The sequence below is a fragment of the Oncorhynchus nerka genome, linkage group LG17, assembly GCF_034236695.1.
Source record: "Oncorhynchus nerka isolate Pitt River linkage group LG17, Oner_Uvic_2.0, whole genome shotgun sequence".
Classification (NCBI taxonomy): domain Eukaryota; kingdom Metazoa; phylum Chordata; class Actinopteri; order Salmoniformes; family Salmonidae; genus Oncorhynchus; species Oncorhynchus nerka.
The window spans coordinates 33,010,056-33,025,865 of NC_088412.1; the positions used below are offsets into that span (position 1 = coordinate 33,010,056).

General features: G+C 44.2%; 1 protein-coding gene across 1 annotated transcript; it reads right to left on the reverse strand.

Moving 5' to 3' along the window:
- Nucleotides 1-2,094: 2,094 nt before the first annotated feature.
- Nucleotides 2,095-5,076, reverse strand: LOC115145104 (tripartite motif-containing protein 16-like). The gene is made up of 7 exons (XM_029686368.1): nucleotides 4,430-5,076; nucleotides 4,074-4,169; nucleotides 3,684-3,917; nucleotides 3,367-3,526; nucleotides 3,118-3,159; nucleotides 2,931-2,999; nucleotides 2,095-2,841 (listed from the first exon to the last, which is right to left on the reverse strand). Exons 1-7 carry the CDS (start codon nucleotides 5,021-5,023, stop codon nucleotides 2,306-2,308), a joined length of 1,731 nt encoding a protein of 576 aa, XP_029542228.1. The 5' UTR covers nucleotides 5,024-5,076; the 3' UTR covers nucleotides 2,095-2,305.
- Nucleotides 5,077-15,810: the final 10,734 nt, after the last annotated feature.

The following is a 15,810-nucleotide window of genomic DNA, read 5'->3' on the forward strand; positions in this document are numbered from 1 at the left end:
TTCCATACGCACATAAATCTTATCTCAAATGTTGTGCACATTTGTCAGTGAGCATTTCTCCTTTGCCAAAATAATCAATCCACTTGACATGTGTGGCATTTCAAGAAATGTATTACACAGCATGATCATTGCACAGGTGCACAATGTGCTGTAGACAGGAAAAGGCCACTCTAAAATGTGCAGTTTTCACACAACACAATGCCACAGATGTCTCAAGTTTTGAGAGAGCATGCAATTGGCATGCTGACTGCAGGAATGTTAACCAGAGCTGCTGCAAGAAAACAGAATGTTCATTTCTCTACCATAAGCCGCCTCCAACGTTGTTTTAGAGAATTTCACAGTACATCTAACAGACCTCACAACCACAGACCATGTGTAACCACGCCAGACCAAGACTTCCACATCTGGCTTCTTCACCTGCGGGATAATCTGAGACAAATCACCCTGACAGCAGATGAAACTGAATTTGCACAACCAAAGAAGTTCTGTACCCACTGTCAGAAACCATCTAAGGAAAGCTCATCTGCATGCTCATCGCTCTTACCGGGGTCTTGACCTGACTGCAGTTCAGCGTCATAACCAACTTCAGTGAGCAAATGCTCACCTTCAATGGCATGTTGGAGAAGTGTACTCTTCGTACCAGACAGATGGCAGACATCGTGTATGGCATCTTGTGGGCGAGTGGTTTGCTGATGTCAACGTTGGAAACAGAGTGCCCCATGGTGGCGATGGGGTTATGGTATGAGCAGGCACAAGCTATTGACAACAAACACAATGGCATTTTATCGATTGCAATTTGAATGCACCGAGCTACTGTGACGAGATCCTGAGGCCCATTGTCATGCCATTCATCCGCCACCATCACCTCATCTTTCATGATATTCCATGATAATGCACAGCCCCATGTCGTAAGGATCTGTACACAATTCCTGGAAGCTGAAAATGTCCCAGTTCTTCCATGGTCTGCATACTCACCCAACATGTCATCAATTGAGCATGTTTGGGATGCTCTGGATCGACGTGTACGACAGCGTGTTCGAGTTCCCGCCATATCCAGCAACTTTGCACAGCCATTGAAGATGAATGGGACCACATTCCACAGGCCACAATCAACAGCCTGATCAACTCTATGCAAGGAGATGTGTCGCGCTGCATGAGGCAAATGGTGGTCACACCAGATACTGACTGGTTTTCTGATCCAAGCCCCTACCTTTTTTTTAAGTATCTGTGATCAGCAGATGCATATCTGTATTCTCAGTCATGTGAAATCCATAGATTAGGACATAATACATTTATTTCAATTGACTTATTTCCATATATGAACTCCAACTCACTAAAATCTTTGAAAATGTTGCATGTTGCATTTATATTATTGTTCCGTGTAGCTAATAATTTAATAGGATCTCTATGGCGTTTTTGAAAACTCTTGTGTTACTTTGATATAAATATTTTTCTGTTGTAGATAATTCCTCAGATCTTATGGATTTTAGAAATGAACTACACCGCATTGGACATTGGCATTTATTTCAATAATATTAGTTTCTAAGTTTGTGCTTTTTATTGGCAAAGAGTGTGCTGGACTGACTTACATTTGGTGTGGCAGGTAGCCTAGTGGTTAGAGTGTTGGGCCAGTAACCGAAAGCTTGCTAGATTGAATCCCTCAGCTGACAAGGTAAAAATCTGTTGTTCTGCCCCAGAACAAAGCAGTTAACCTGCTGTTCCTAGGCCTTCACTGTAAAAAATAAATTGTTCTTAACTGACTTGCCTAGTTAAATTAAGGTTAAAATAAAACATGTCGTTTCTAATGTTGGCCAGTAGGTGACGCTCCTCCCCAACTATTTGTGCAGGTGAGGTGATGGGCATTTTCATTTTACTGTATCATCATGTACTACTAGTCTAGTTTGGTGAGGCATCTTAAGTTATTAATTCTCAGCAACTCTGTATCACATTGGAAGGTACAGTATATCTGTTTTATAATAAATAAATACAAAATAAATAAGTAAGAAGATTTATAACCAATGTTGTATAGCCTGAGGCCTAAATTCTCAAATATAAGCTTTTCTTTTTGAGCATTAAAGAACATTGACACAGATATTACCATTCACTTATTTTTATTCATTCTTGTATGCAATTGGTATACTTCCTTCTTACTCATACAGCATATAATTTGTATAATTTGTTGTAAATGATTGCCGTTAGAAGTGGGTGCCGTTTATAATCCCAAACAGACAAACCCCCATACTTCTTTTCAATTGTAAAAAGAGTATTTCAAAAAGCATCATATTTTTATAATAATCATTTTCATTTATTTCATGCGGCACAATTTCATCCCGGACTGTACTTTGATCCAGAAAACAGGATAGAGTGGTTGAGTGAATGTAGTTTGTACTCTATAGAGGAGGGTCATTGTGTCAGTAATGTTATAGAACATTAGCGATCCAGCCTTGTGATCCAAGTAGAGCCCTATTTTCTTAGAAGGCCAAAAAGGTAGTTGTTTAGTCTGTTTAGTATTCTCCCAAACACAGCGACCAAACACATCCAAACTCCAGGTCTGTTCATGAAAGTTTAAAATCCAATCAAAATGATCATGAGTAGGACACTTCTTTCTGTTTATCCCCTTATATGCAACACCCATAACAACCTGTACTCCACTCCATTCAACTTCCCAGTAACAGCGGCCTGACAGCGCCTCTCTACACAGTACTACAGCATTGTTTACAAATCTCTCTGGGTGGTCAGGATAAGGCAGTGCCACATCCTTCCATACAGCCTCTTTGTTGTCTTTGGAGAGAAGGAGGTTTTTATGTGCGGTGTTTAGGTCCAATGTGAGCTGACAGGCATCTGATGGTAAGAAATCAGATATGATGAACCCATACAACAAGTATTGATCTGTCTGCCTGTCTGTCTGTTGTTTTGTCTTCCATACTTACATTTCAAAAACTCCTCCCTTGTTGTTGGTACTTTACTCTCCACAAACTTTTCTTTTACTTGGGGTAGAGCTAGAGGGATACAGAAATAATGAACTAAAGACAGTCAATTATGTTGCATTAGTCTCAAGATAAACTGTGATTGTGCTGATGTAATTTTAGTGCAAATGTGTGGTGAAAATTGGCTCACGTGGACTGGGATTTGATGCCTGCAGAATATGAACATCTTGTACTGTGGAAACGGATATATAGTCCAAGTGAGTATAACAATGTAATTTAGCCATTCTATACAGATTCAGGTATGTATACAGAAGTCTGTTCATTTATTGTTTTTTAATTAGGTTTACTCAATTATAATGAAGGAAAGCTATTGATTGGTCAGTGGAGATGGTTTGAGTGTAACAAGGGATTTGAAAAGTTTGGTTTGTTTGTTGCAAACCTTTTTTAGAGATTTTTACGAAGGTCCCTTTGCAGATGTCCTCCAATCGCTGTTTCAGTTCAGCCACAGATTTCTTCACGCCTTCAAAAGACACTTGTTGGCTGACATTGATGCTGCATGAATCTCCACATCCAGGGAGGGCTAGGATTGATTGACAGCTCTATAGACACAAAAAGGCAATCTTAATATACAAGTTGGATCCTGACAAATTCAAAGTGAAACAAAGTACCAGAGGAATTGTGTGTGAATTTGGCAAAAAAATATATATTTTAATGAAGAGTAATTTTATCCAGGAGTCTTGATAGTGCCAATATTACCTGGAGGAAAATAATAGAATCTTTTGTTTTTGACAACTGCCCAAGCTCAGCATCTCTCCTCCTCAACTCTGCAATCTCCTTTTGCAACTGGTCAACCTGCTCTTCAGCCTGGCCCACAGCAGCATTCTCCTGTGATCTGATCAGTCTTTTCACATCAGAGTGCCACTTCTCAACAGAGCGGATCATTTCATCAAAGACCTTGTCACTGTCTTCCACAGCTACCTGTGCTGAGTACTGTAGGGAGGCACACACACAAAAAGAGAGAGGGAGAGAGAGCAGCAGTCTTCTCATACAGACCTCTCATACAGCTCTGAACACTGAACTTATCAGATGATTGGTTGGAGAAGAGCTTCAGTTGTCAGAAGTTGAAGTTCTCTCATCAATACTCACTGTGAGAGACTCCATGGCCTGCTTCAACCGCAATAGCTCCTTCTCTTTCCTCTTGATTACTTGCTTGGATTTCTTGTGTGCCTCCTTCAGTTCTTTCTGTAGATCCAAAACTCTTATGAGTGAAAATTATATGGGATTTCATTGGAATGGTGCTGTAAACCTTGGGAGGTTCGGGCGGTGTTTTGTTTACTCTCTAGCTACTGTTTAATTGCTATGTGGACTTCAGACTAGGTCTTATCTCTTTTACCAGTGTGGATACTGAAGCATAAGGCTACAGTTTCAAGTGTTTTATTCAGCACTTTTTTATTTGATTTTAAGTCATACAAAACATGTAGAAGCAGTCTCAGAGAGCTTACCTGTTTTTCTGTGCTTTCAGCTACAGCTGAAACGGTTTCATGGCCTTTGTGTACACCCATCAAACACTCATAGCAGATACAACGTTGATCGGTACGGCAGTAAACCTCCAGCAGTTTGTCATGCTGGGAGCAGATCTTCTCCTGTAGCTGTATGGAGGCTTCCTCAAGCCTGTGTCGTTTTCCTGGGTTTAGCTTGTCATGAAGCTTGAGGTGTGTTTCACAGTACGAGGCCAGGCACAGAAGACAAGACTTGATGGCTTTCTGCTTTCTCCCAGCACAGACATCACACACAATATCCCCTGGTTCAGCATAACTAGGAACAGAAGGGTCAGCTTGGAGTTCTTCAGTCTTCTTCAGTCTTTCCACTACCTCTGCAAACATGGTATTTTTGTTCAGAGCAGGCCTTGTGGTGAATATCTGTCTACACTGAGGACAGCTGTAGACACTTGTCTGGTCATTTAGACTCCAGTAGTCCTTTATACAGCCCATGCAGTAACTGTGTCCACAAGGAATGGTCACAGGCTCCTTCAGTAGATCCAGACAAATTGAACAAGTGAATTGTTCTTCACCAAATAATGAACAAGACTCAGCCATTTTAGAGATTGTGGCCGAGACGAATGTTTATCTTGTGTGTCAGGGCTGCTTCCGGTATAGTGCAACGATCTGAATTCCTATTCGTTCTGAAAAACGACATTTCCTGTTTTGCCTGCACAGCTGGGGGGTGTGGTACACACTCCAGTACAGTAGGTGGTAGCCAGTGGTGTAAAACACTTAAGTAAAAATACTTTAAAGTACGAGTAAGTCGTTTTTTGGTGTATCTGTACCCTACTATTTATATTTTTGACAACTTTTACTCCACCACATTCCTAAAGAAAATATGTACTTTTACTCCTATACATTTTCCCTGACACCTAAAAGAACTAGTTGCATTTTGAATCCTCAGGCAGGACAGAAATATGGTTAAATTCATGCACCTATTAATATAACACGTTGTCATCGCTACTGCCTCTGATCTGGCAGACTCACTAAAGTCTGAGTGTTGGAGCATGCCCCTGTCTTTACAGACAAAATAGAAAATCATACCATCTGGTTTGCTTAATAGGAATTTTACTCAAGTATTACAATCGAGTACTTTTGTTTGCGGACTAATACCATAAAAGAAGAAGCGATTTTTATCAAGTTCTCCATCTGGGGCGTGAATGTGTACTAGTCGGCTATGCTCAACGATAAGTTATAGTTTTTCTCTTATAATTCAACAAAATAAATATACTGCTCTCTGACTGCTCACAGCTACCAAGAATGCTGTTCTGAATTGGTTTGTTTTAATAATAACTTCCAAGTTGACCCTGTTAAAGTGTATGTAAAGTGTATGTCAAATTCAGACTTCAACTGTATTTTACCTAAACCCTCCCTGAATGTTTCAAAAGAACAAGTGACCCTCCCCTATACACCAAATAATAATAAAAACATTTTGCGGATAGCAGACAACATGCCAACTGTTTACCCTCACTTCCAGGACAGACCAGAAACTTAGATATGCAGTTTTTGAAACTGTTCTTTGTCCTGTAAACATTACATGGCAACGTGGGAATTTGAATAGTGCACAGGGCTGCGGGCCGGAAGGTTGTGGGTTCCCAGACCATGGTGGACAAGAATAGGGGTGGAAAGATATCCTATGTAGTAAAAGCATTGCATGAATCTATCATCGAATTTGCCTTTTATAAAGAGAGATATGTCTATGTGTTCACCTTATCATATTTCTCCAATGCCAAATCCATGTCTTGTTTGTAACGAAACTGTCCCTGTTTGAGAATAATGAAATCTGAGACGTCATCTGAGTATGGTACATTTAAAAGTTAAGCCCACCTTTCCACTCCAGACAGATAATGCCTACCGACGCAGAAAAATGTAAGCTTTAATTGCTGGCTACTCTTCTTCCATGGCTTAACCCAGCGAGAGAAGGTCAAGTGTTTCCCTAAAAACTTCTGGGTTTAAACATCTTCTATTGTACAGAAAGTGAATAGCTTAATCAATTGATAGTGTCAGAATTAGATTACTTCTCAAGCCGTCAGCCTCTGAATGTCAAAGAAACGAAACAATGATATCCCCATATGCATCGGAGTCGTGTCGTTCCCAGGTATTTTACAGCTTGTTTCTAGCGTAAAGGACCAAAGCGCTGTTATAGATCACTTTATATAATCAGATCAGTTTTATTTTCTTCAAAATCTTATAACAATGGGTAGGCCTGTGCTTTTCGACATTTTCTTTAATAAAAGGTAGGCCTATGGGATACCCCCTCAATTGGAGTTTTGGTTTTTAACTAAACAGCCCTTCACTGATACGGAGTAGGCTATTTAAAGACTGCATGGTGGGTGGAGGATTTAATGACAAATCCATGGATATAAAGTGCCTTCGGAAAGTATTCAGACCCCTTAACTTGAACTTTTTCCACATTTTGTTACATTACAGCCTTATTCTAAAAGTGATTAAATACAAATAAATCCTCATAAATCTACACACAATATCGCGTAATGACAAATCGAAATCAGGTTGTTAGAAATTTTTGAAAATGTATTAAAATTAAGAAAACAAAAATACCTTATTTACATAAGTATTCAGACCCTTTGCTATGAGACTCGAAGTTGAGCTCTGGTGCATCCTGTTTCCATTGATCATCCTTGAGATGTTTGTACAACTTGATTGGAGTTCACATGTGGTAAATTCAATTGACTTGACATGACTTGGAAAGGCACACACCTGTCTATATAAGGTCCCACAGTTGAGAGTGATTGTCAGAGCAAAAACCAAGCCACAAGGTTGAAGGAATTGCCCGTAGAGCTCTGAGACAGGATTGTGTCGAGGCACAGATCTGGGGGAAGTCTACGAAAATATTTATGCAACACTGAAGGTCCCCCAAGAACACAGTGGCCTTCATCATTCTTAAATGGAAGAAGTTCGGAACCACCAAGACTCTTCCTAGAGCTGTCCGCCCGTCCAAACTGAGCAATCGGGGGAGAAGGGCCTTGGTCATGGAGGTGACCAAGAACCCCATGGTGACTCTGAAAGAGCTCTAGAGTTCCTCGGTGGAGATGGGAGAACCACTCTTCAGTAAAAGGAACATGACAGCCTGCTTGGAGTTTGCCAAAAGGCACCTAAAGACTCTCCGACCATGAGAAACAAGATTCTCTGGTCTGATGAAACCAAGATTGAACTCTTTGGCCTGAATGCCAAGCGTCACGTCTGGAGAAAACCTGGCATCATCACTACAGTGAAGCATGGTGGTGGCAGCATCATGCTGTGGTGATGTTTTTCAGCGGCAGGGACTGGGAGACTAGTCAGGATCGAGGGAAAGATGAACAGAACAAAGTACAAAGAGATCCTTGATGAAAACCTGCTCCAGAGCACTCAGGACCTCAGACTGGGGTGATGGTTCACCTTCCAACAACAACCCTTAGCACACAGCCAAGGCAACACAGGAGTGGCTTTGGGACAAGTCTCTGAATGGCCTTGAGTGGCCCAGCCAAAGCCCGGACTTGAACCTGACGCGAACATCTTTAAAGAGACCTGAAAATAGCTGTGCAGTAACGCTCCCCATCCAATCTGACGGAGCTTGAGAGGATCTGCAGAGAAGAATGGGAGAAACTCCCCAAATACAAGTGTGCCAAGCTTGTAGTGTCATACCCAAGAAGACTCTGCAAAAGGTGCTTCAACAAAGTACTAAGTGGAGGGTTTGAGTACTTATGTAAATGTGATATTTCCAGTTTTATTTTGTATACATTTGCAAACATTTCTAAAAACCTGTTTTTGCTTGGTCTTAATGGGGTCTTGTGTGTAGATTAGTGAGGGGGGGGGGTTATTTAATCCATTTTAGAATAAGGCTCCAACGTATATACAGTACCAGTCAAAAGTTTGGACACCCTCATTCCAGGGTTTTTCTTATTTAAAAAAAAATCGTACTCTACATTGTACAAAAATGTATGAAGACATCAAAACTATGAAATAACACACAGGGAATAATTTAGTAGTCAATAAAGTTTACATCTGAGATTCTTCAAAGTAGCCACCCTTTGCCTTGACGACAGTTTTTCACACTCTTGGCATTCTCTCAACCAGCTTCATGAGGTAGTCACCTGGAATTATTATATGCTGAGCATTTCTTGGCTGCATGTCCTTCACTCTGCGGTCCAACTCATCCCATCTCCATTTTTTGATGGTGAATAAAATATATTTTGGTTTGTTTAACACTTTTTTTGGTCACTACATGATTCCATATGTGTTATTTCATCAATGTTTTGATGTTTTCACTATTATTCTACAATGTAGAACCAAACAATCGACTAGTCGACTAATTGAGGTCAGCCCTACTGAATTCAAAATGTTTTTACAAACAGGTTGTTACACATTGTTGCGCATTGATTGAAAATGGAATACAGTAACATCTCAATACTTTTTAGATTACTGCTGTGAGTCTTTCTGGGTAATAAGTGTCTTAAGAGCTTTCCACACCTCGCTTGTGCAACATTTGCCCATTTATTTATTTCTAAAGTTCTTCAATGTGTCAGGACCCGGTTACGAACCCGGGTCTCCGGAGTGAGAAACAGTCACTTAACCAACTGAGCCACGAATAGTCGGCAGAACCCAGAAGATGAGGCAGACACAGCAGTACTTGAGACGGTGTATTTAATGAAGTAAAAAGTGAAGTCCTTCAGGAAAACATGTAACTCCACAACCTCAAAAGGAATTCCACAAGAACAAAGGTAATCCTCCAAGACAAAAAGGTAAATCCACAAGGTGGTAGGTATAGCATAAAAAGCCTCAAAAGATACTCAAAAATAAATAAACAAGAACAAAAAACAGAATTCCACAAGAGAGTCCACCGGGATCAACAATAGTTCACAGAATACTAGGGCTGGGTGCTAACATACAAACACAGAGCAAATAACTGAGGAAAACTAAGGGTTTAAATACAATCAGGGGAAACGAGGCACAGGTGCAAATAATAATGGGGATCAAGGGAAAACAAAAGGTCAAAAAGCACAATGGGGGCATCTAGTGACCAAAAACCGGAACAACCCTGGCCAAATCCTGACAGAATCCCCCTAGGAACGGCTCCTGACGTTCCTACCAGCTCTCTCGGGGTGGAGGGCCCTGAACTGACGAATGAGGTCAGGGTCCAGTATGTCTTTGGCAGGAACCCAGGAGCGCTCCTCGGGACCGTAGACTTCCCAGTCCACCAGATACTGCCAGGACCGCTGCACCCGGCGGGAATCCAGTATCCGATGGACGATATAAGCCGGCTGGCCTCCAATGACACGAGGCGGAGGGGGAGGTCTGTCTGCCGGGACAAGGGGAGAAAAAACAACAGGTTTTAATAAGGAAATGTGAAACGTGGGATTAATCTTAAGGGATCTGGGTAAGTGTAGGCGATAAGAAACTGGGTTAACTCTCCTGGCAACCTTAAAGGGACCAATGTATTTTTGGGACAGCTTGCGAGACTCCACCCGTAGTGGTAAGTCTCTTGTGGAGAGCCAGACTCTCTGGCCGGGGTGCAGGGTAGGCCCGGGACGGCGACGTCTGTTGGCTTGTTGTTGGTACCTCTGTGAGCAACGCATAAGATTAAGACGGGTCTTCCTCCACATAAGCCGACAGCGTCTGACGAACTTCAAGGCTGAAGGCACTCTGACTTCTGCCTCCTGGTCCGGGAACAATGGAGGGGCATAGCCAAACTGACACTCGTGCGGGGACATACCAGTGGAAGAGGAGCGCAAGGTGTTGTGCGCGTATTCGGCCCAAACAATGAAGGACGACCATGTGGACGGGTTGTTACGAGTCATACATCGGAGGGTGGCTTCCAGCTCTTGATTCATCCTCTCTGTTTGGCCGTTGGACTCCGGATGGTAACCTGAAGATAGACTGGCAGAAGCCCCCATGAGTTGGCAGAAGGCCTTCCAAAACCTTGAGGCGAACTGGGGACCTCTGTCAGAAACCATATCTTGAGGAATGCCGAAGACTCGGAACACATGATTAATTACCAACTCAGCCGTTTCCTTGGCAGAAGGTAACTTAGTCAGAGGGACGAACCTGGCCGCCTTTGAAAACCTGTCGATTATGACTAGGATAGTAGTATTGCCATGGGATGGAGGAAGGCCAGTAATAAAGTCCAACGAGATATGGGACCAGGGTCTGTGGGGAATAGGTAAAGGGTGAAGGAGTCCTTGAGGGCGGAGGTGAGAAGATTTGCCCTGGCAGCACACGGGGCAGGCATTGACGAAAGTGGCAACGTCTTCTCTTATGGTAGGCCACCAGAACTTACGCTGGATGAACTCCAAGGTGCGACCTACGCCCGGGTGACAGGTGAGGCGAGAGGAGTGCCCCCACAGAAGGACCTGAGTCCTCACTGCCTTGGGGACAAACAACCGATTGGCAGGACCTCCTTTCGGGTCCGCTTCGATAGCTTGAGCTCGTCTCACGGTATCCTCAACTTGCCACGAGATCGGACCCACGATCTTAGCAGCAGGAAGGACAGGCATGTCCGTGTCATCTCGAATGGCAGGAGCGTAGACTCGGGACAGGGCATCCGGTTTGAGATTCTTCGACCCGGGCCGATAGGTGAGGATAAACTGGAATCGATTGAAGAAAAGAGACCATCTAGCTTGTCTAGAGTTCAACCGCTTCGCCTGCTGGATATACTCCAGATTTTTGTGGTCCGTAAGCACTTGAAATGGGTGAGAAGCCCCCTCGAGCCAGTGTCTCCATTCCTTCAATGCCATCTTAACCGCTAGGAGTTCACGATCCCCCACATCGTAGTTCCTCTCAGCCGGGGTAAGCCGGTGTGAGAAGAAAGCGCATGGATGAAGCTTCTTGTCTTCACCCCTCTGAGACAGGACAGCTCCAACACCAACCTCTGAGGCGTCTACCTCCACCACAAACGGTTCATCCGTAGTCGGTAGTATCAGGATGGGAGCAGAGAGGACGCGCTGCTTGAGTCCTTGGAAGGCCGTCTCAGCTTCTCTTCCCCACAAAAACCTTGCATTGCCACCCTTGGTTAAAGCTGAGAGAGGGGCTGCCACCAAGCTGAAGTTCTTGATGAACTTGCGGTAAAAGTTTGTGAAGCCCAGGAAACGCTGAACTTCCTTAACGGATTTGGGGGTGGGCCAATCCGCTACCGCCCCTACCTTCCTGGGGTCCATTTGGACTCGACCGGGTTCCACTACAAATCCCAGGAATTGTACTCGGGATGAATGGAATTCACATTTTTCCGGCTTAACGTACAGATGGCTGTCTAGGAGGCGTTTGAGTACTTGTCTGACATGCTTTGTGTGTTCTTGAAGAGAGCTCGAAAAGATGAGGATGTCATCCAAGTAAATGAACACAAATATGTTAAGCATATCCCTAAGCACATCGTTTATGAGCGCTTGGAACACCGCTGGGGCGTTGGTCAGGCCGAAGGGCATCACCAAGTATTCATAGTGACCAGTAGGCGTGTTGAAAGCGGTCTTCCACTCGTCACCAGGTCTGATCCGCACAAGATGGTATGCGTTCCGCAGGTCAAGCTTAGTGAAAACAACTGCTTCCTGGAGCAGCTCGAAGGCTGTGGCCATAAGGGGTAGCGGGTAACGGTTACGGACGGTTATGGCATTGAGTCCCTGGTAGTCGATGCAAGGACGTAATCCACCGTCTTTCTTGGCCACAAAGAAAAACCCTGCTCCCGCCGGGGAGGTGGATGGACGCATGAGGCCTGCTTCCAGAGCGTCCTTGATGTAGGTATCCATAGCAGCTCGTTCGGGTGGAGATAGGGAAAAGATCCGACCCCTGGGGGGCAAGTGCCCGGAAACAGTTCGATGGGGCAATCATAAGGTCTATGGGGTGGTAGCATGGTGGCCCTCTGTTTGCTAAATACCAGTTTGAGGTCATGGTAACACTCGGGAACTCGGGTCAGGTCGATGGATTCTAAAGACTCGGGAGTAGAACTCGGGGAATTCGGGAAAATACAAGTAGCTTGGCACATAGGACCCCACTGCTTGATAGAGCCCACAGACCAGTCGATGTGAGGGTTATGGCTGTGAAGCCAGGGGTATCCAAGGACGAGAGGGAACTCGGAACAGGAGATCAAATGAAAGTTCATCAATTCCTGGTGTTGTGAAACTGAAAGTCACAAGGAGGTAGTGACATGAGTGACAAGTCCAGATCCCAAAGGGCTTCCATCCAATGTAGTAACCCTCATGGGGTCACTTAGAGGTTCAGAGGGAACGCCATTCTCCTTCGCCCAGACACCATCCATGAAGTTACCTGCGGCTCCAGAGTCTACCAAGGCTTGAAGGTGAAGCTTGTGGTTGTCCCAGGAAAGGGTGACTGGAATGAGCAGACGGGAGTTGGACGGATGGGAGGAGGTTATGTTTCCCGTTACAGTTCCCCCGGTCTGTACGGGACAGAGCGTTTCCCTGGAGCCCGGGACACGTGGAACGGAAATGGCCCGGTTTGCCGCAATATAGACAGCGTCGCTCCCTCATCCGGCGGTCTCTCTCAGCCTGGGAGATGCGTCCAATCTGCATGGGTTCCGGTGGAGCCAGCGAGGATAAAGGTGGGGACTCGGAGCTGGGACTGATAGGGGCTAGAGGTCTACGGTTGAGTTCTCTCTCTCTCAGACGCTGGTCAATGCGTGAGGCCAACTTGATCAGGGACTCGAGATTGTCCGGTGGTTCCCGAGTGGCCAGTTCATCTTGGATAGTGTCGGAAAGGCCTTTCAGAAAGCACACCGTGAGCGCCTCGTTGTTCCAGCCACTCGCTGCTGCCACCGTGCGGAACTGGATGGCATAGTCCGTCACGCTGCGCCGACCTTGGTGGAGAGTCAGGAGCTGTTTGGCTGAGTCAGGACCATTGCTTGGGCCTTGAAACACTCGTTTGAATTCCTCAGCAAAGGCAGAGTAGCTGGCACAGCAGGAACTATGGGCATCCCACACAGCAGTAGCCCAGGCCAGGGCTTTTTCCGACAGCAGGGTGATGATATATGCGATCTTAGACCGGTCGGTGGGGAACGACGAGGGTTGCAGCTCGAAGGAGAGAGAACATTGGGTGAGAAACCCTTTACAAGCACTTGGATCACCTGAGAACCGTTGGGGAGGTGGAAGACGAGGTTCAGCCAGGGGGTTAACTGCCATGGGTACGTGAATCTGAGGTACTGGGACGGGAACTGTTGCCGGGGTAAGTCGATCAGATATCTGCTTTATGGAAGTCAGCATCTCCGACAGAAGATGAGAATGTCTAGCCATTAAGGCCTCTTGCTGAACCAAGGCAGCTTCGTGGCGTTGGACAGTCTCCTGGTGGTGGGACAGTATGGCAACAAGGTTCATTTTTGGCTCTGTGTTTCTGTCAGGACCCGGTTACGAACCCGGGTCTCCGGAGTGAGAAACAGTCACTTAACCAACTGAGCCACGAATAGTCGGCAGAACCCAGAAGATGAGGCAGACACAGCAGACACAGCAGTACTTGAGACGGTGTATTTAATGAAGTAAAAAGTGAAGTCCTTCAGGAAAACATGTAACTCCACAACCTCAAAAGGAATTCCACAAGAACAAAGGTAATCCTCCAAGACAAAAAGGTAAATCCACAAGGTGGTAGGTATAGCATAAAAAGCCTCAAAAGATACTCAAAAATAAATAAACAAGAACAAAAAACAGAATTCCACAAGAGAGTCCACCGGGATCAACAAGAGTTCACAGAATACTAGGGCTGGGTGCTAACATACAAACACAGAGCAAAGAACTGAGGAAAACTAAGGGTTTAAATACAATCAGGGGAAACGAGGCACAGGTGCAAATAATAATGGGGATCAAGGGAAAACAAAAGGTCAAAAAGCACAATGGGGGCATCTAGTGACCAAAAACCGGAACAACCCTGGCCAAATCCTGACACAATGTCTGTCAAATTGGTTGTTGATCATTGCTAGACAACCATTTTCAGGTCTTGCCGTAGTATTTCAAGTAGATTTAAGTCAAAACTGTAACTCGGCCACTCAGGAACATTCCCTGTCTTCTTGGTAAGCAACTCCAGCTAACGTTAGTGAGCTAGCTAGAATTCGTGGCATATCATACATTTAGAAAAATCGTAACTTATCATATGTTTAGAAAATGTTGTACAGTGCCTTGCGAAAGTATTCGGCCCCCTTGAACTTTGCAACCTTTTGCCACATTTCAGGCTTCAAACATAAAGATATAAAACTGTATTTTTTTGTGAAGAATCAACAAGTGGGACACAATCATGAAGTGGAACAACATTTATTGGATATTTCAAACTCTTTTAACAAATCAAAAACTGAAAAATTGGGCGTGCAAAATTATTCAGCCCCTTTACTTTCAGTGCAGCAAACTCTCTCCAGAAGTTCAGTGAGGATCTCTGAATGATCCAATGTTGACCTAAATGACTAATGATGATAAATACAATCCACCTGTGTGTAATCAAGTCTCCGTATAAATGCACCTGCACTGTGATAGTCTCAGAGGTCCGTTAAAAGCGCAGAGAGCATCATGAAGAACAAGGAACACACCAGGCAGGTCCGAGATACTGTTGTGAAGAAGTTTAAAGCCGGATTTGGATACAAAAACTTAAACATCCCAAGGAGCACTGTGCAAGCGATAATATTGAAATGGAAGGAGTATCAGACCACTGCAAATCTACCAAGACCTGGCCGTCCCTCTAAACTTTCAGCTCATACAAGGAGAAGACTGATCAGAGATGCAGCCAAGAGGCCCATGATCACTCTGGATGAAGTGCAGAGATCTACAGCTGAGGTGGGACACTCTGTCCATAGGACAACAATCAGTCGTATATTGCACAAATCTGGCCTTTATGGAAGAGTGGCAAGAAGAAAGCCATTTCTTAAAGATATCCATAAAAAGTGTAGTTTAAAGTTTGCCACAAGCCACCTGGGAGACACACCAAACATGTGGAAGAAGGTGCTCTGGTCAGATGAAACCAAAATTGAACTTTTTGGCAAAAATGCAAAACGTTATGTTTGGCGTAAAAGCAACACAGCTCATCACCCTGAACACACCATCCCCACTGTCAAACATGGTGGTGGCAGCATCTTGGTTTGGGCCTGCTTTTCTTCAGCAGGGACAGGGGAGATGGTTAAAATTGATGGGAAGATGGATGGAGCCAAATACAGGACCATTCTGGAAGAAAACCTGATGGAGTCTGCAAAAGACCTGAGACTGGGACGGAGATTTGTCTTCCAACAAGACAATGATCCAAAACATAAAGCAAAATCTACAATGGAATGGTTAAAAAATAAACATATCCAGGTGTTAGAATGGCCAAGTCAAAGTCCAGACCTGAATCCAATCGAGAATCTGTGGAAAGAACTGAAAACTGCTGTTCACAAA